The 21,281-nt window shown below is 39.8% G+C and overlaps 1 protein-coding gene across 1 annotated transcript in view; it reads right to left on the reverse strand.

Moving 5' to 3' along the window:
• Positions 1-581: 581 nt before the first annotated feature.
• Positions 582-21,281, reverse strand: part of LOC308325060 (corticotropin-releasing factor receptor 2) — a gene marked incomplete at both ends in the record, with an annotated part of 30,983 nt that continues 10,283 nt past the window's right edge. Inside the window, 10 exons of the mRNA XM_080777454.1 lie at positions 582-722; positions 1,629-1,670; positions 4,425-4,560; positions 7,300-7,385; positions 7,964-8,036; positions 8,141-8,201; positions 11,070-11,223; positions 11,355-11,472; positions 12,076-12,182; positions 13,912-13,997. Coding sequence (XP_080633580.1) covers positions 582-722; positions 1,629-1,670; positions 4,425-4,560; positions 7,300-7,385; positions 7,964-8,036; positions 8,141-8,201; positions 11,070-11,223; positions 11,355-11,472; positions 12,076-12,182; positions 13,912-13,997 — 1,004 coding nt within the window. The remainder of the gene's footprint in view (positions 723-1,628; positions 1,671-4,424; positions 4,561-7,299; positions 7,386-7,963; positions 8,037-8,140; positions 8,202-11,069; positions 11,224-11,354; positions 11,473-12,075; positions 12,183-13,911; positions 13,998-21,281) is intronic.

The raw sequence follows: 21,281 nt of genomic DNA on the forward strand, positions 1-21,281 counted from the left end.
AGGCCTTGATGCCGTCTTAATGGCTGTTTTGACGCATTGTGAGCTTGTAGATCGGCTATTTTCAGCATGAAACCAAGTGTAAAATGACTTTTACTTGTCCACTAGTCCCTTCCTAACATTTAGTCTAGTTTTTATTTGTTGACGAAATTGTCAATATATTTAGTCTTAGTTTTAGTCATCATAGCTTAGTTGTCATTTAGTTTCCTTTTAGTTTTCGTCAGTTTCTTTTTTGTTACTGTAATATGAGCCGTACCATAGTAATAACAACAAGTGCGGTCTTGTATAAGGCTCTCTCCACTCAACAGTATGAAATCCATGTGAGAAATCCATCCGCTCCAACAAACACTACAAATAATCCAGTCCAACGTATGTGGTACTGTACGCCATGCTGGAGAGAGACATCGTGAACTTTACAGTGATTTCTGGAAATCAAAGTCTCCTGTATACAAATCACTTTGCGGTTAAGTGCTGCACAAAACGACGAAGCAACGTGAAGGTCCAATGCATTTTGTGTGCACTCATCTGTTTGCTCCTTCCAAATGGGCATGGAGGTCCTGTGCGGTGCACGTTCCTCGATCTGCTCACACACCTGTGGTCTGTTTGATGCTGTGGAAGCTGAGCCTCGTGGGCGAGGTAGGGATGGACATGGCTCGTGCCACTCGCACCTGAAGCGAGTGATTGTCCTGCCAGCGATGCCACCTTTTTCTCGTGGCAGAGCGCACCTAAAAGAGGAATGAAGATGTCACTATACTGCCACCTTTGCCCCCTTTGACATGATGATATACTGTATGATCTTAAATTGACTACAAAAACATTCAAAATGACTACAAAACGTGGTTGTGTTTGTGTGTGTGTGTGTGTGTGTGTGTGTGTGTGTGTGTGTGTGTGTGTGTGTGTGTGTGTGTGTGTGTGTGTGTGTGCGTGTGTGCGTGCGTGCGTGCGTGCGTCATTGTAAAGGAATTTGTATAAAGCACTACAGTTAAATAAATAAATAAAAGCACCATTTAACATTCCTAATAATTATGATTCCAGAGTTACAGTATGGGTACCAACTTTCAGACAAATAGTAGTGACAAAGATTGCAGAATATCTAGTTCAGTAGAAATGGGCCTGGTCTATCCAAAGAAGCAGGATAACATTCAGAGGACATGTTTTCATCATATGACCCACGATTAATCCGTTTAACCCGTTTAACGGTCGGGAATCCCTTTTGGTGTTGTAAGCATTATGTTATACTTTAGCTATTGAAAAATAGCAGATCTACAAGCTCATAGTGCGGCACCGGGTGCTACGCTACGAGCTTGTAGATCTGCTATTTTTGAAAAATCTTGAAAATTTGGTAAATCTTCAAATATATATATTCTGTCACAGTGAACATATTTTCAGATGGGGGTCCGTGGCCAAATACAGATACTTCTGGGGGTCCCTTGACATGAAAAAGGTTGAGCAACACTGACATAGAAACATAGGTTTTTCAGAAAAGGGTTTTCTGAATCGTCCTCAGGTCTAAATGGGTTATAGAGTTAAAATTAGCGCTACCACAGGGCCAATTTGAAGGATTCGGGGGCCTAGTGTCTTCCTTTGCCTACTGGAAGTGGGCATGCAATGTTTGACGGCGACCAACTCACCTCTCCATTGAGGAAGCAGTAAAATACGGACACAAAGAAGCCCTAAAAAGACAAAATACAGTGATAATTACTTAATTACATCAAATTAATTATTATTTTTTACAATGAAAGATACCTTCATTAGCGTACTGTGTACACACATAGAACAATCACATTTTCTGTTAACGTTATATGCCGCTCAGATTAAAATATCAATCGGCCATTAAAATATAAACAGCCAGCCGGCCAGCGCGGCAGGTTGGGAAAATATGATTTGACGAAGATAAAGATCAACACATATTGTAATGTTTATCAACATTTGATAAACATTACAATATGTGGTTTACAACCATGCATTAACATCATATTTTCACTATTTTGGAGCTTACACTGATTGGCAAATCAGCCTAAATCATCAGACGCACTGCAATGGAGTGGTGGAACAAATTGGTGGCACATTGCCGTTGACTACCTTACCTGTATCAAAACAAAAGCTGATGATGTACATAAGTTACTGCGCATTAAAGGGATAGTTCAGATTTTTTTAACTTAAGCTGTATGAAATACTTTTGTGGGGGGCACTGGGGCCAGCATTAAGAATAAATTAACCCACAAAACTAACGTCATTTGTATTGTTGACCTATTTCTAAAATATTAGTGCAACTTTCGTTCATTTTTTACCCCTCTATCACATGGAACTAGGTTTTTTGTGTCCATATCACTACGCCCAAAAAGGATAGTTCCATGTGATAGAGGGGTCAAAGTTGAATGCAAATTATACAAATTACGTTAGTTTTGTGGATTAATTTACTTTTAATGCGTGGTCCCAGTGCCCCCCACAAAATGACCGGAACTACTTAATATTCACCAAAACCAAAGCAGAACTCCCACCACGGGACTCGAGCAATCAATTAATACAGTTGCAACCACTATATGAATGGCAAGTATTTCATACAACTTAAGTTAAAAAAATCGGCGACACCTGTATGATAGAGTACGGTAGATATGCTTCAAGAAACGGTAACAGGTCGGTCGCCCCTTTTCCATCTCGCCCCACTACTCTACCTAGCTGTAAATAACAAACATAAATTCATGTTGGTGATTATATAAAAGGTATTATATTCATTTATAATTGTTAAGTTCACTCTGTACATCATGATGCCATTACAAAACATGGGCTACATATGGAAGAAATGTGTTTAATAAAACGAAATTAACTGCTAGAAGGTCCTAAATTAACTTCCCCGCAGTCACCGTCTCTGTCTCATGTTATTCTTCTTTGATTTTACAGAGTATAGAGATCGACTACTATACATCATTTCAGATTTCAGGGAGGGAGGGAAATACTAAATTAACTGTTAACTACATTAAATTTTTCCCGTGAGGGGAGAGTTGGTAAAGGGGCGAGGCGTCTGGTATTCCAATAAACTATATAAAGGCAGGCACATATTGCATCTGTGATGAAGTGGAAAGCGCTGCAGTAATGTGATAATATTACACTTTGTGTAATGATCGGTCGGCGGTGGTTAACTGCACCATGCATAGTATCTGCAAACAAACACTAATATATTATGGCCGATTATTAATTTATCCTTTGGCCCGGGCGAATAGAATCTTGCCAGTCATGGTGGCTGTCTAAAAAATTGTCTAGCGGAAACCCCTGACCCGCAGAGAGCACATCAGGCGCACATGTCCCCACTTAGCCTGATCGCCCCACTAAGTATATGCTCTGACAATATCATCTCTGTCGGGCAAGGAGCCTCTTATCTCCATATTTCAAGCTTTTATAGTTTATTTATGCCCCTGAGCCTACTTCATCATACGCAAAAATGTAGCCTAAACACGTCACGATGGCTGGATGTAATAGCCCAGGAACGTAGAGCATGTAACGTGACATTGGCACAAGCTCAACATCTTGCCCACGACAGACCCAGATGGAGAGACCTGGTTGCTATGGTTGGCTCTACACGCCCTGAAGTGCTCCACTACAATAATTTGAAAGCTTTAGTTACTACTTTAGTTACTACTACTAAAATAAACTTCAGTCCTATATACATTTCGGTTTTCGGCCATTTGAAAATAGACAATCTACTGGGACATATGCTGCACAATGAGTACTTTACATGTGGATGCCAATACATTTTGAATTCCGGACCTTTACGTTGCAGTGAATTTCTGCATTGCAGTATAGTTTTGAGTCCCTTTTCTACCACCGTTTCCACCAGTGTTGATTTCGTCGACTAATACTATGACGAAAAATGTTCGTCGACTATCCTTTTTCACTGACGAAAACTAAATGGAAACTACATGAAAACTAAGCTATGATGACTAAAAGTATTTAAAGACTGAATATATTGGCAATTTCGTCAACAAATTAAAATGAGACTAAAATGTTAGGAAGGGACTAGTGGAGAAGAGATCCAGTATACGTAAGTCATTTTACACTTGGTTGCGTGCTGAAAATAGCAGATCTACGTGTAAAAGTGAAGTGTAAAATCAGCCATTACGACAACATCAAGGTCTGCCAAAATACATTTTAGTCGACTAAATCAACTGTAAATTTAGTCGACTAAAATCTTATGACATTTAGTCGACTAAAACTAGACACTAAAACATTCAGGTGACTAAAACGTGACTAAAACTAAATGTTTTATTCCAAAGACTATGACTAAACCTAAAATGCCAAAGACAACACTGGTTTCCACCCGACAGTGACGACATGCTATTACAACTGACTCTTCCTCTCGAGAGCTCATTATCTGAAAGTGATGAAACTCTACGAAAGGACGATGTTCAGAATTACGAAATTACTCTCACCTGAAACGATTGTAAAAAGGAATTGAAATAGATGAAAACTATTTGGGAAATGTCATCCTCCCCCGGATTCACAAAGAAGAGCATGTACGTGATTCCCAACAGGGGTAGTAACACCAACGTTGCTTTCACTGCTTTCCTGTGAAGACAGAGACATAAAACATCGGGGGGTGTGAGTGATGAAAATGTCCTTGCATCCATCATCCACTTGATCGTGATGTCATTTCTCACAATGATCTTCAAAGCTACAATACGGGACTTATTTGAATGTATAAAACAATATTTTAAAGTATGGTAATAGAGTATGTTAATGCGATATAACGAACAAACACAGCTACAATGGTTGGAGAGGTTCTTCTCTCCCTACTCTCTTCTGTTGAGACATTTCAACCATGGGTCAAAAAGGTCGGTCAAATTCAGTAGAGGACATTTATGAAGATGGACAAAGAGGAGACTGAAAGGACAGAGAAGGTATAGTCTCATATCACCATTATTGTTATGGATAGATATGTTGCCCAGCCATATCTGGAGATATGCAAACAGTAGTTTGCGATGTCTGAATTGGAAGCCAGAATATCAGCAATGGCACAGAATAAGTCTATTGGTCAAGTATACTTACATTAATATTGTGCAATGCATTTGAACAGTAACTTGCTTTAAACCAAACTAAATGGGGAATTACTTTTCTTTTAATAATCCTGGGTCCTATTATTGGACCATTTGGAGGGATGATGGGTGTAAACAAATATTGGAATCGGTCCATTCGTTTGCTTCTAAGCATTCGTGTAGTAGTTGCTCGACAAAGCCTGATACAAAACTATGTTGTTTTTGTTTTCGTTTTTTTAAATACGTTTTTTTTGTATTTGACATAACTTCAGAATATCATTGACAGATAAATGAGTAAGTAATATAAAACAACAAAATAATAATAGTGACAGGTAGTGTACATGTTCCAGATACAATACAAATAAAAGTATATAAATGCGATAAACAAACAACAGAAAACTGTTAAACAAACAGTGACGGATGGTAAGAGACAAACAAAACAAAGACAACAGGACAGACACTCTTGCTCTCAAACTTTCCCAAAAAGCTGTTGTGCCCTCTTAGAGTGAACTGAATTACACTTTATGTATTTTCCTTTCCAATTTTGTATTATGTTATCTATTGTGTAGGAGGGGTTAGCGTGCACTTCTGTCTTCACTCCCTCTCAATTCAAACGTTATCTTTTCCAATTGCAAATAGTGCATAACATCTAACCTGTGCTTGCTTCCGATATGTTTTTTTTAATACAAAAACTATCTCCTTTGCCCAGAACCACTAACTGCACCAATGCAATGTTAGAATGACAGATAAGCCCAGAGACAACTGGAACAATGATTTCAGAAACGAAAAGATTCAAAACTCAAGCCTGTATTTGGAAAGAAATTGCATAGTTTGAAATAGCCTACTGGAAAGTGAAACCTTTGTAAACTAATGAATTACAATCATTTTCACAGCTATCCTTCATTTATTTAAGATTGCGGCAGAATGGTTCCCTCCTCCTACCTTGATCTGGTCTCTCTCAAGCAGAAACGATGAACCCGGAAGCAGTGGGACAAAAATCAGATATCTCCATAATAATTTTGAGTTGTAGTCTTAGAGTATATATATATATAGAGTATATATATTAATAGAGACGTACCCTGTAAGTCCCAACGATGCTTTTTGGTAACAAGGTTAAGTTGTTCAAAAGCGCATGAGGCGATTTCACTCCTCTTTCCGGGTAGGAACAGAGTGCATTCTGGGATGGATTGGGCCAAATCGTGAACGCGCTGGCCGTTGACTATCATTGCACACGTTCACGTATGCAACAGCGCTCACGTGTCATTGCCCCAATAACATGAACGTGCACAATGATAGTCAACGGCCCGGCGCTGGCTCGAGCTGCAATACCACATTCGGCCACTATGTCCAGTTCGCCTCAGGGCTTCCTCTCGGTGACGTCTCTATTATAGTTATACTCTAAGGTTGTAGTCTTGTTAGCTTGTGTTTACATTTGCGCTGTGGCACAGCTACAATACGTCACCAGTCTCACGTTGATCCCGCCTCTAGCGTTCGCATTGGAGCCCTCAGTGTGCGAGCGTTTTCTTTATTTTTGAGTGGTGCAACCACTCCAAGGAACAGCAATGTCCGTGTTCACCTATGTACCTACGTATGTGTCCGCCTATGTGTTTGTTAATGAGCACCATTATATGACTAGGAGTACCAGTAGGGTACTCAGCACCTGCCCACATTTGGGTTGGGGATGTTGTGCATGTCTTTGCTCTCTTTTCATGAATACAAATCACAACATATAATAGCAAGGTACAGTATAACAAAAATATAAATAATTATAATAATGAGTATTGGGCCACCTTATATAAAATGGTTAACTTCACTTCCATTCAGGATGAATGTTTGTTTGGTGCAGTGTATAAGGGCCATATATTTGGCAGCTGATTGACGGAACCAATATAGGATTGACAGTCTTCTGAAAAACCTATGTTTCTATGTCAGTGGTGCTCAACCTTTTTCACCCCCAAAATTAAATGTAATTGGCCACCGACCCCCATCTGAAAATACGTTGTTCCAGGGACCCACCCCCTCCCCCAGAAGCAAAGATTTGAGTTAAAAACGTTCGCTCTGAAAGAATACTGTATATATTCAAAGATTTGCCCCACATTTTCACGATTTTTCAACAATAGAAGACCTACAAGCTCGTAGCTTGTAGATCTGCTATTTTTTTATAGCTAAAGTATAACATCATGCTTAAAACACCAAAAGGGGTTCAACGTACAGAATGGCTTAAGACATTTAATTAATATAAGTACTGCAATCATCTGCAGTAGGAACTCACCTATACTGTATTGTTTCAGATGTCGTAGAAGCTCTCAGTTTGGTCATGAGAATTCGTACAATGTTGAAGAGGAACACGAAATTTATCTGGTAGAAGAATGAATATAAGCATGAACGTTAATCTCGATTAATTTCTAATAGTTCACAATTAAATTAACCTGACAGCAAATTTGGGTAGTGAGTCATGATCAGCTCTATCACCGTTCTGGGACTGGCATTGTGCACAATAAGAAAGTATAGACAATACAATAGATTCTCATTTCCATAGAGCGATTTGACTGTTAGTAAATGTCTCATGTAGGCCAATAAATCAACCGTATATTATTATGATTCATGTTGACACAGTGCATTATGATATCAATGAATGCTTCTTTTTTTGAATGTTTTGTTTTTGTGACTTTTGCCTTTTGCCTGAGAGATGACATGCAGTAAAGGCCGTCTGGATCGGGAGTCAGACGGGGCTATTACCAGCCAAGGTAATGGATGCTTTTGATAAAGTATATAATAGACTAGGGGCAGGGAAATGCAGCACAGGTCTCCAGCTGGAAACAAACAGTGCATATGGTAATTACAGTGTGCGGTGGTGGACACCAGCCATCTACTGCCGCGTTCCAGGAAAGTGGAAACGTTAAGTGAACAGTTGAATTCCCCCGTTTTGCGCTCACCAAAAGGACAAGGATAACAGGCCCTTGGTAAATGTAGTCAATATACTTCCCAGGCTCCTTGCCAAACCAGCATCTGTTGGTATAAAGCATAATTGTATATGAAAATCAGTGTTTAAAAAAATGCAGTGTTTAATTTGTATTGTTCAATGTCAATGAATAATTAGCGTAAATGCTTACTGTTCATTCTCATAATACAGCTTGCCAATAGCCCAAGCAATAATGATAGGACATGGAATGCCTGAAATAAATAGGATTATTTGAGTTGTGGTAGAGAGGACTTATACATTGTACATTATTTCATTTTGAAAGGAAATCTGCACAAAAATATTAATTTGCAGCAGTATTAACAGCTCTAAAACTAGTAGGGGTGGGCAAAAAATTATAATCGATTCACTCAAATATCACGTTTTGTAATGCCACGATTTTGTTTAATCGATTTTAAACTCGAGGCGATGTAACTTGGGGGGAATATCGTAATATAGAATCGCAACAATCATTGAATCACAATATAATTAAGAATCACAATATAAATCGAATCAGCACCATCGAGTATCGAGATCGTATCGAATCGGAAGGTAAGTGAACCGTCCCACACATATTAAAGGAGAATTCCATGCTAGAAGGCTTTCTTACCTTTATTTGTAGTTGTTAGGTCCCAACCAAAGAGGTCCAGGTGTTATTTTGTGCAAAAGTGCATTATTGGCTATTTCCCCTACCATAAGCCCTCAATGGGGGTTGGGTTTTTGTGCTAATTCGCTTATTTCCATTGAAAAAAGTAGTAAAGTGTGCCGCTTGGGATACTATTTACATTATGAAGAGAATATATATTAAAATAAAAAAATGTGAGCGATGGAAATAAGTGAATTAGCACAACACCCCATAGCCCCATTCAATTCAATGTAATTCATTTAGGGCTTATTGGAAGGGAAATAGCCAATAATGCACTTTTGCACAAAATAACACCTGGACCTCAAATAAAGGTAAGAAAGCCTTTTAGCATAGAATTCTCCTTTAACTATACTGTATGGTAAAGGCTGCACTGTATGTACACAATCATAGACTCAACTGCTTCAGTAAAATCAAGGTCAAGTACCAATAAAATTAAATGAAAATGTAACCCAGCTCCAACCCACTAAATGATACCAAAAAAGGACGCCATTTCACCGTGTATTTGTGATTTTATGTTTTTTTTTAACACAGCAAGATTTGTATAGTGTGTGGAAAGTAACAAAATAAGTACATTTACTTAAGTACTTCACTTAAGTACAATTTTGGGATATTAGTACTTTACTTGAGTATTTCCAATACTTTCACTTCTACTTCACTACATTTTGGATCCAAACATTGTACTTTTACTCCACTACATTTACTTGAAAACTTTAGTTACTATAGGTACTTTGTAGATTTCGATTATTATTACAAAACATACGTTAACCCCTTCCGCCCTATACATTTCGGCCATTTGAAAACAGCCGATCTACAAGCTCACAATGTGTCTCGAATCTCTCGATGCGATGCATTGTGAGCTTGTAGATCTGCTATTTTCAGAAGATTTGTATACATTTGAAAACTTGAAACGGGACATTCTGCGCAATGAGTACTTTTACTTTTGGTTCTTCAAGTACATTTTGATGCTAATACATTTGTACTTTTACTCAAGTACATTTTGAATTCCAGAGTAGACGTTTACTTATGACGGAGTACTTCTATATTGCAGTATAAATACTTTTACTTAAGTAAAACATTTGAGTACTTTTTCCACCACTGTTAAATACAGCACACCTGATGTCAATCATACTTTACCTGGCTAATCATCATTTCCCTAGTGTTAGACACATTTAAACTGTTCTACTTCTTTCATCATTGACGCGAGAGAGAAGAGAAGAGAAGAGAACTTCTTTCATGTCCTATTAATTAGCGATCACAAAGGAGTGATATAAGAATGGACACTGACACTGACACTGCCCAAAAGGTGGAGTCACCCAAGATTTCAAAATATAATTAGAATAGCAGGAATATAATAATATGTAGCGTCACATCAAACGATTTATGTAGTTGTGCCCCCCGGTTCTATGGGTGCCCAATCAAGTTCATACTAGTCAATTTATTATCTTGCAAGATTGGACCAAAATTGTATATCATGGAATGTAGCGATTTCCACTTCATAGGGCCAGTAGGAATTTCCTTTCACAGCCATTTATTCTGAAGACGTTTGGTGTGAGTCAATTTAACATGACCTACATATTTTCCCCCCAGTGCTCGTTCTATCAGTGTGAAACAGTAAGTCATGCATAACCGCAAACATGACCATTGGCCACGCTTCACTGCTTATACCATCCGACCCCTACAATCCATCCTTTAAACCAGTGCATCTCAAAGTGGGTCCTTGAGGGGGTTTCAAGGGGTCTCCAGTAAAATAAGGTAGAGTTTTAACACTTAAGCCCTATTTGGTTTTGACTATTGGTATTGGTATATGGACAATGCCAATGGTTTTGACTATATTCTTTTGAGGTTATTTGTCCATCTTTACAGCTATACGAAAAATGTTGACATGATCGACAAATCGTCTCTTATCGTCTTTTGTCTCAAAACCTTTTCAAATGGTGGTCTGCAGCCAAATGCATATCGATTTGGCCAATCTTGAAATTAAAATGCTTGAGAATCACTGCGTTAACGAACGGACGTGTCCCTCATTTCCAAGCAAAATTCACGGTATTTGAAGCATTCAAGCGCATGATGATGGAGCATGGAATAATGTTGTTTTGAAGTTGGAGGGAAATACAAACTGAACACGCATCTGTAGCAAGTGTAGGCAGCATGACTGGTAATTTAGTTTTCTGTAGCAAGTGTAGGCAGCTGACACATAATTTAGTTTTCAATCTCAACAATAATTCCTTTCCCTGTTTTGGTGGACATTTTTCAATTTTCAATTCACAATCTATCATCGCCGAATGACAAGAGCAGAGAAGAAGATGAACTGGAACCAAAAATAATGATGGCTCTGCCTCTAACAGTAATAACAGTGTGACATTTGGCCAACAAGAGAAGGTTTATGAAAGCATGTCTAACTCAAATTCAAACACATTGTGAACATAGATGTACTTACACCAGCCAATGAAAAGAAAGACCCACTTTCTAAGCTTGTCAGTTGAATAAGTCATCACAATGGCAGTATGAAGGTAGCATCCTTCAACAAACATCCAGAAAAAGTTAGTCACCACAAAATAGTTGTATATCGTGGTAATTAAGCGACACCAGGGCTGAAAGAGAAAGCGTAATGTAGTCACTCAAAAGGTTGAAGCAAAAACAAATGCTATTTTCATTCCTTCATGGCTCAGGGCAGCACTGACTTTCATGTGTGCATACAACACATATAAATCATGGCTGTTACCTCATTGCTCTCATGGATGTTGTGGTCAATCAACTGAAGCAGAAACCACATAACGTTCCTTAAAATGAAGGTGGTGATTAGGTTCCAGTGGATGATGTTTCGAAGACATCGTATGCTTCTATAGTGAAAGTCAAGTGGAGGAGATGTCAAAATGATCTATTAGCGTAAGCTCATTCACGGTGTGGTGGAGTTACTTTCATAATGTGCTATAATATAGTATATTAGATAATATCACTTACAATATGACTTTCTGTGTCACGAAATGCATTATATATATATATATATATATATATATATATATATATATATATATATTATATGCATTAGAGTAAATGCATTACTTTCACACTGAAGCACAAAGGGATTAGGGAACTATGAAATGGAAAAGGGAAGGCTGAATAGAACGTGAGTGTGTGTGTGTGTGTGTGTGTGTGTGTGTGTGTGTGGGGGGGGGGGGGGGGGGGGGGGATGGGTGTGCATTGCAAACAGGAAAATGGAAAGGAGTCATGTTGGCTAAACATTTTGAAATGCACAGCACGGCATATGTACTGTGTCTCTCACGGGAAGGCGGGGGGCTATATATACATATATATTCATCTGACATAAACGAGTTAATGATAAGCACAGCTGTCCAAAGCATTGCATGATTTTCTGTGATTGATTTGTAAGTGGCCACTTGTGCATGAGAAACATTTCGAAACGCAACTATTTTTGTACTTGCCTTAAGCACAAGAAGAGAACGAAGGCCACGACCAAAGCGCCCACAGATATGCAGTGGCCAAGGTAGTTGATGATCAGCGCTATTTTATAATGCATGGGATACTTCCTCTGTAGAGACAACAATATGAATCATTTCATTACATGACATGCAATATAAAACACACGCCAACTTCAATGCAATGTGAATGGGCAATGGTGTACACTAGCGTGCATTACTGGAAAAAGGTTCGTTTCAGTAGGAGTTTTGTCCCCTCAGCCATCGCGGCATTAAACAAACTGCCCCGCCGATAAGATGGTTTCTGTACACAGTGGGGAACTCATTGGTGTTATGTTGTTTCTGTACTATGTGCTTTTGTTGTTGGTGTTGAACAGACCTGTGAAGATGAATATCCTTCGGGACAATAAAGATAATTATTATTAACCGTTTCCGTCCGTAGGACGGCTCCACGCGCCCTAGGGAACCTAATCAACGCGTTCATAGGACGTGTGTAGTGTACACATCAATGATATCTTTTTTTTTTTGAGTGAGCCTCTATGGCACCTGTCGCTTCGCTCTGCCTTCATATTAGCTTACCGTTCGATTCGCTGTTAGCGCGGCAGAAAGAATGCCTCGTCTCTCCTAATCCAGGACGCTCTCCGCGGTTTTGATCTGATGGATATACTACGCACTTCATTTCTGACTTCAACATGCCTCTCGTTCAAAATATGAATGCTTTGGAGCTTCTAGCGATATAATAGACTCGAGACCAAGGTAACCTAACAAAACATTTCTCCGGATTGTTTCTACTGTGCTATTGTACAGTATGCTGGCATATGCTGAATATGCATAATTTGTCATTTAATGAGTATACACTGTATACAGTCCCATCAAGGGAGGCAGCAGGTAAAATGGCAGTGCAGAAAGGAATCTGTCATTGACATACTTGTGTCTCTGCTTAAAATTAGATGGAAATAGAGCATGAACCACATAATCAGGGGCCACGAGGAGAGGTAATCAGGCCAAAACTCATTACATACGATATGGGAGTTTCACCTATAATTAGTAGATTAACTGTAGACTAACTGTAGAACACTAAACCCAACTTTTGTCACACCATCACTAAACCAGCCGGGTGGGTACCTGATGTAATATATTCCATAAAAAATATCTCTCATGAAAATATGTTAAAGTACAGCAATACATGGCAATCTTCTTTAATATTTCAACATGAAATTTCACACCAAAAGAAAATATCATAAAATCTGAAAATCTATCGTAAAACCGGTGAAAAATGTGAGTATTATTTTTTAAATATTCCTAAAAAAAACCATTATGGAGCTGGAAACTTCTCCTTTGGTCAAATAATGATAAGGAAATGTGGTGAGCATGTCTTAGCCTGGCTTCCAGTCTGATTCGCTGTGGTGCGGGTTGAGGAAAAACACCAGTTTGACGTTGTATCAATGCGCACTGCACAGCTACTGCTGTTGTCCTGCAACGTCCCCTTATCATTCACTAAACTCTTTTTATACTACTGACCCTGACAGTGGACTACGTTTACTTTTTACCGTAGGTTTTTACTCTCAAGTCTCGAACGGCGCTATTTTTTCCCAACAGTGAGAAGCATGGACAGAGTGGCGCTGGCTGATGACGTATCAGCAACAACGTGGCTATACGTAACAGTTCACGTTATGAAATGCGAGTCAAAAGCAGCCTCTGTCCAGACTGAGCAGCGCAGTGACATTTTCAGACCCGCGGAACGCAGAGAATCAGGCTGGAACCCAGGGAAAGCATGTCTGTTGCTGATTACATCTACGTACATAATGGGAGGAATACAGTAGTGGATTTCTGGAGACTAACCTTTTCCTCCAAAATGGGTTCACAGCTTGAGTAATTGCTCCTCATAGCCCACGTCCCATTATCCATGCACTCTCGGTATGCACTCCCTGCAAAGGAGAAGAAGATGATTTGTATTAGTTCTTCAAGGCCGCAATTTAAAACGAATGTACAGAAGAAAGCAGTAACTATATCAGTCAATGCTTTGTCATACTTTGCCCAGTCTGTATTTCTTTTCATTGCACAGGGAATTTAAAATACAATGCATTTGGACTTGCAAATCCTTGCAGCATGCAGTGGTCATGAAGTAAAGTCCCAAATGACAGATGTGGTGTGTCAGGGCTTTGGAGTGTGTTGGAGTGTTAAATCCTTTGGCAAATGGATCTGAGAGGAGGAGAGGATGTCTCTTCCTACATCAAGCTTCTTCATTTTAATTTATGTACACACTGAAGTTTAGCAGATTGGGGCATAACTAATTTAGTCTCCCTATGTGGTGAGGTACTCTATACTCATACTGCATCATAACACACCCCCCTCCTTTTGAGAAAACAACATTTTACCATTTAGATGCATTACAAACTAAACGGGAGAGAAGCCTGTGTTCGTATATTTTAAACAGATGGATTTTGTTTTCTTCCTTTTGAGTACTTAGTTTGTACTCAATGCAGATGCATTCATATTTCATAATGCTATTTCTGTCTTTTTAGTTTGACGTTTTTCCCAGCATTATACTGTACAGTACTGCACTTTAGAATGTTCACTTCTAAAGTGATGTTTTTACTGCCATAATTGAGCCACTTACAGTAGGTGACTACTCTATTACAGTCTATGTGATCTTACAGACAGTTCTCAGGAGGACATTAAACTGGACTGTCAAAATATGATTAGTATAGCCTAGTTATGGGAGAGAGAGAGAGAGAGAGAGAGAGAGAGAGAGAGAGAGAGAGAAAGAGAAAAGCATGTCACCATTAGAAGGAGAATTGTATTGGCTGAAAATAGGCCAGGGATTGTATTATCATATACTGTTAGTGTTAATGAACTGCTACTATTATACATCAAAAATTCTAATTCCATCTTATTGGTTCTTGCTATTGGTCCTCAACGGCAATCAAAAGGCAATAATTTGATGCAGTTACCGAAGAAGAATCATTATTACTTTATCGTTCCACCTTAAAATACAGAAGAGCATTATTTATGGAACATTAAAGACAGATGTATGGGATTCTCTTTTACAAAAGGCTCACGCCTACTGTAACTAGATAGAATATTATACAGCACACATTCTGCCAGGTTCTGCACTGCCAGGACCAGTGCCTGCAGTCTTATTACTGTAACTGTGTCATTTTCTCCAAAGACGGCTATTTCTTGGTGATCTGTTTCGAGGTGCCATTTGTTGATGACGCGTACTGTACACCACATTTTGTTTACGTAGTCTATTCTTCTTTCTTTCTTACAATGCACCTATGCCAACAGGATATTTTTTAGTCAGCGGTGTTTAGTCAGCGTCTGGTGGATTATTGTAGTCACAGGAGCAGTGCACTTTGCACAGTGTACAAAAGAAGGAAAAGTTTCACCAGTTGATCCAGAGTTGACAGAGTGTCAGACTGTGACATATATCACAGCAAAAGCCCTTTGGTCTCCCTGCGTTACTGTGACATCACACTGTCTTCGTGAAGCAAGTCCTGATGGCGCAGACAGAACTGATGGGAAAGCAGGGTGTGTGACTACTTCCTCCAGCGAGGAAGAACTAATTTGAGGCAGGCAGCGGTGCAGGGTTAAGCATTACTTACATCTCTGACTAACCATCTGTACATTACACATGATTAAGCTACTCTATTCACCAACAACATCATGAATAATGTCATATTCCTGAAAAATAGGTCAAATTGCAATTGCAAATTTGCATAATAGTCCTTGATAAGGGCTTGTTAAGAATGCAAGAAAACTACAAAACAATGGCAAGACTCCACAGGCATAGACGAATGACTTGACATGCCTTATTAAAAATGAAAGAAACATGAAATTAGCCTTTGGTTTAGACCCCTGCCAACATCGCCCACCTCCTCTGCCACTTACCTCAAAAAATGCCTCTTTGTCTCTCATACTCTATATATTATCCATGTGTCATAATGCATTTGTCTAACCATTTCTGTCAATTCTACATAAAATATTGATGTGTTTTTCTCCTAGACTATTTCTGAAGTCATTCACTTGTTCACTACAAGCTACTCACTTGAAGAGGACAGAAGGAAGAGCTTTCTGCACAAATGTCACTCAGGCGGATGCCAAAAATGAAGTCTCTGAAGGGAAGCCTATGAATTATCCTTTGATCTGTGGTTATTTTGGGTTTGTTATTTTGGGTTCAGCACCTGCACAATCAAAACATTACATAGTGAGCATATTTAAAAAAATATTATTATGTACAAAAGCTTGCAATGCTCTCTATCCTCTCATCCATCGCCACAATGGTACATACACTATTCACAATGTGTGTGAATAGTGTGTATGAGTCCACTGTCTAATATATAGTATAACTAACAATGTTAGTATAGTGACCGCAAAAGTGAGGATGCCAGTACAAAGGGAGGGACCGTTGTAAGTGAATAAAGGGAGGTCTGCCATTCACCGCCGCACAATTGAGGACGCCACAGTACGCCAGTATAAGATGACGTCTGAGGTGCAAATTGTGTGAATGGATGGAGGGCTTATCCGTCATCTCATCATCATCTCATTATTTTTAAGAGTAGGTGCATGTGAATAGAGGCTCATCATCTTTGTGAATGAAAGGCTAATCACGTCGACGATGCATACTTATTGTGAATGCATAATTCTATATCAACGGAAAGGCAGAGATGAGTCCAACAGGTTAGTATGTATGGGGCAATGATTAGCAATGATTAGCCTCCATCCTACCATTTATTCACACAATTGCATCTCCTCTTTAAATGGTTGAAAATCACTGCTAGAGCCTTCTCTTATGGGGGGGGGGGGGGTCCTTGGCATATATTTACAAATGGGGGGGGTCTGCAGGCTAATAACTTAAGTGTCAATATGGGGGGCCCCCTGTCATTTCAAGGGCCCCCCAGTTTGACCTGAATTAGGCTACGGTCCCCCATTTAATGGCATTTCTATCTCTGGGACGGCAATGTACAGTACATTGTAAACATCAAAGTTAATTTAACTCTGAGCCATTTGTACACTCTCTACAGAGTAGACCCATAAGGGTCTCTACGCTCTCTACAGACCCATAAGGGTCCATTATGGTTCCTATAACTGTCATTTAGCTGGGGAAACCCTTGGAACTCCCTCAAGGACGCCTAGGCCACAGTGTGCTTAATGCCCCCAGCTGACTGTACCACTTTCTCAGCTGTCTCTTTCAATATGCGGACACTATAGTGTCTCTTTCTTGTCAATATGCGTAGTGTCTTTTGTGAATTCTCTGGTATAAATGATGTATATGCAACCGATCTGGACAATAACATTGTGTAACTCATAATGTTTTGGTCCTGTCCTCGCTTACTATAGGTTCTTGGACAGATATTTTTAAATCCCATATATTGTGTCATATGGGGAAGTCCCACTCAGCCCTCATACCAGCCCTGTTTGGTGTTCCCATCTTAATAGAATTATGCCCTTTACCACTCTCTTAGCTAGATGCCTTATACTCCTTAAATGAAAACACTCCAACCACCCATAATTAGACGTATTTTTACTCAACTTAAATTAGATTTTCGCTTGGGAACTTCTGAACAAACATGGACACCTTTTGTGTGCACTTATGTAAAGACCTGTCACAGTTGTTCTAGAGAGGAGACTGACAATTTGAATCATGACATGTTGGACTTCGTACTGTACAAACGTAGGCCTGAAATGGAAATGGGGGGGGGAAGATCTAAAGATATTTTAAAATATATTTTCGTGAATGGAAATGGAAGCTTCCTTACTCCGATTTTGGGAGGTGTACTTCCAGACTAGCATTCGAAGATTGTAGAATAGTTGTCTGGCTTACACGAGACTAGTAGTAGGCTAATTTCCATATTTGTTCAGATCAAGCATACCATCTGGCACAGGGCCTTACATTACAAAGTTATATACAAGAAAACAGGCCTGGGCCGTGCATGGCTCAGCGGGCCGTGCATGGCTGGTAATCCAGTCTGGCAGTATGCCGCGGGTTCGACTCCCGATCCCGACGGCCTTTACTGCATGTCACCCCCTCATCTCTCTCCTCATTTCCTGTCAGCCTACTGTTTTAAAAAATAAAGAAAACACTACCAATTTCCCCCCTCTGTCTTATTATGTAATGCCAGCACCGCTCTTCCAAAGCCCCTACTCAGGTATAACTATTTCCAGCAAAACATTGGTGGTCATTTTGAAAGTAGCTCACAAGTCAAAAAAGTGTGAGCACCCCTGATGTAGATGGCTCCTATATCTTAGAGTCTAATTGATCTTAACATGTCATCTATCTGTCTTTTTCTAAAATGGTATACAGAGGATTGGATTAAACTATATTTGGTTTCAATTAAGCATTGACAACTTAAGTAGAGTGAAAAGGAACTTGGAATTGTGAAGGCCACGCCTTTGGCCGGTGGAGTAGACCATCTACAACTACATAGATAATACTATACTATAGTATAATGCAACCACACACTATAAACCTGTCTTTATAAGATCTACTTGGTATCCACAAATGTGTATCACCTAAACCAGAGGTTCCCAACCACTGGTACTAGTACCACTAGTGGTACTTGAGCCCCCCCCTCTGGTGGTACTCAGAGGAGTCGCCCAAAAAAGACAAAAGGTAGAATGAAATATTTATATTTCTAGCTTGGTTAGTAGAACTAATTAGTTCTTCTAACCACGCAATTGGTTGAAATAGGCTCTCCAGTTGTGTTGAAATGAGCATGACAGCACACCTAGCCGTTAATAGAAGATTTGAGGATGGATTCATCACATTAGAAATATTATCAGTTGTGCTAATTAGACTAATTAGACCGTTTTAGCAGCAGCAAAATTGGCTTGGGAATTAAAAAAAAAGGTATAAATTACATTTTCCTCTTGTGTTAATAGCTGAATAGGATGAGGCAGGTATTACACTCCTGTATTTTAACATCAGTTATTATGGTGGTACTTGGAGAGCCAGATATATCCTGTGGTGGTACTTGGTATAAAAAGGTTGAAAACCCCTGACCTAAACAATCAAATTATCCAATGTAAGGTGACTTTCACACCAGAAAGCTTTACTGCGATTAAAACGAATCCTGCTGCACATTGTCATTAAGTGCGCTTCGTTTGCTCCGACCAAAAACGGGGGTTTCCCTTTGCTTCCAATCGCACTTGATTACGATTCGGTGCAGGTGTGAATGCAATCCGCAGCAAACAAAGGACATGAAGCAAACAATGTGGCGGGTGAGGAGACGGAGAAGGCATATTTTACGCAGCACAAAGATGTCTTGTTTACTGTGGATAGACGTGGTCGAATGAGGAGACAGAAGCCCATGTGGTCGAGTACATTAATCAATTGCTTAAGGAAACGCATAAAAAACACTGCAGTTTAGCCTACAGAATAGTCTGTCTGTCTGTGCTCAGTATGCCTCTAGAGTCTATGCCCAAAGGATGTGTGCGGAGAGAGGGTGAGAGAGAGAGAGAGAGAGAGAGAGAGAGAGGTGGAGGTCCAGTCCCCGACGGCACGACACATGCACGTTATGAGTATAATTTTAACACCATAGATTTCACTGTGTAGGCTATAGTTTATGAAGTGAACACATTGATACAATTCCCTGCTGCGTTTCCTTGCTGCGTTTGACACAGACAGTGTGAAGGCAAACCACAGCAAATGAAATATGCAAGAATCCCAACTTCTCCGCCCATTCGCACCGAAGTATTAGGTGAGAATGTGACCTAAGTCAATGTTCCAAGTTCCAATTCCAAAATCAAGTAGTCAAGCACAGTGCATTGTCAGCAGATCTACAAGCTCACAAAGTGTGGCGCTGCGACGCGTTGTGAGCTTGTAGATCTGCTATTTTCAGCAAGTGTAAAAACGTTAACAGTCATTACGACGGCATCAAAATGTGACTAAAACTAAGTGAAAACTATTCAAGAGACCATGACTAAAACTAAAATCTAAATTTGCTGCCAAAAACGAAACTGCTGTACGGCTCACAGGTCATGCAGATTGTATAGTCTCACTACCCAGAATGATCCATATACTCCTATACTACGATGACCATGGTCTAAATGTGTGTAAAACATATTTTTCATTTCACTACACCATTAAGGCCTGGCCCTACCTGGGCCCTCATCAAACCCTGTACACAAGGAATTGTCGAAACTCCTGCCGAAATGGCGGTATGTCGGAATGCCGGCATGTAGTCATCAAGTTTGTTCCACATCATCCCGCATGAACAGAATAATGTCTCGCATTAGTCAAGTCAAGTCAAGTCACTTATAAAGCAGCCAACGTCGTCTGACCAAAGTGCTGTACACCAAAGCATCACATATCATACAACACATCAAAATAAAACATTAAACAGTGTACAACCAAGGTCTCCATGTAAGCTTTCACAGGCCTGGGAGAACATGTGTGTTTTCAGTTTGCTTTTAAAAAATGTCCAAAAAGGGTGCAGACCTAATAATTAAGGGTAGGTTGTTCCACGGATTTGGAGCGGCAATCGAAAAGGCTCGATCACTTTTAACTTTGTACATGGAACCTTGAGGAGCCCCTGATCTGTTGACCTATAAGTGGCCTATAGCCGTTCCTCTATAGGAGCTATAGGCTCACGTAGGGTGGTGCCAGCCCATGGTGGTGGGCTTTATACACAAATAATACATTTTTAAAATGGAGTAGAATGATCATGGTTAAAAATAAACAAGTGGGAGAGAGAGAGAGAGAGAGAGAGAGAGAGAGAGAGAGAGAGAGAGAGCTAACGCAATCTCAGGAAGAGCTAAATAAATTCACCGATACAGCCATGAAACAGCCTACAGGAGACAGTTGGAGAACGCAACACAAAGATGCAAGAAGAGCAATATGGTGTGAAACATGGAGATGCAATAAGGATTCTGCCCGACAGCGACGTTTATATGATCATTGGGTCAGTGGCAAGGGGCCCTGAGGTTGCACGCATGAGAGTCGAGAGACTCAGCGGCTCTCAACGGCTGACTCAAGCCTGCAGGCTTCGACACGACAGAGGCATTAGGTCACTTACAGTATGTGAAAGGGGGAAATCCTATGTCTGTATATGCACTATTAAAGGACCACCCTTTAATAGTAAGAAGACCTTCCAACTAATTGTATTATTATTATTTTGACAGGCAGGCAAAGTGAGTGGCAAATAAACCCTCTTCTACCTTGAATTCCTTTTGCCAGCATTCTTGTGAGAGCAACACACGTTAGTTGT

This window comes from Protomyctophum bolini (assembly GCF_963924005.1).
Source record: "Protomyctophum bolini genome assembly, chromosome: 12".
Taxonomy (NCBI): domain Eukaryota; kingdom Metazoa; phylum Chordata; class Actinopteri; order Myctophiformes; family Myctophidae; genus Protomyctophum; species Protomyctophum bolini.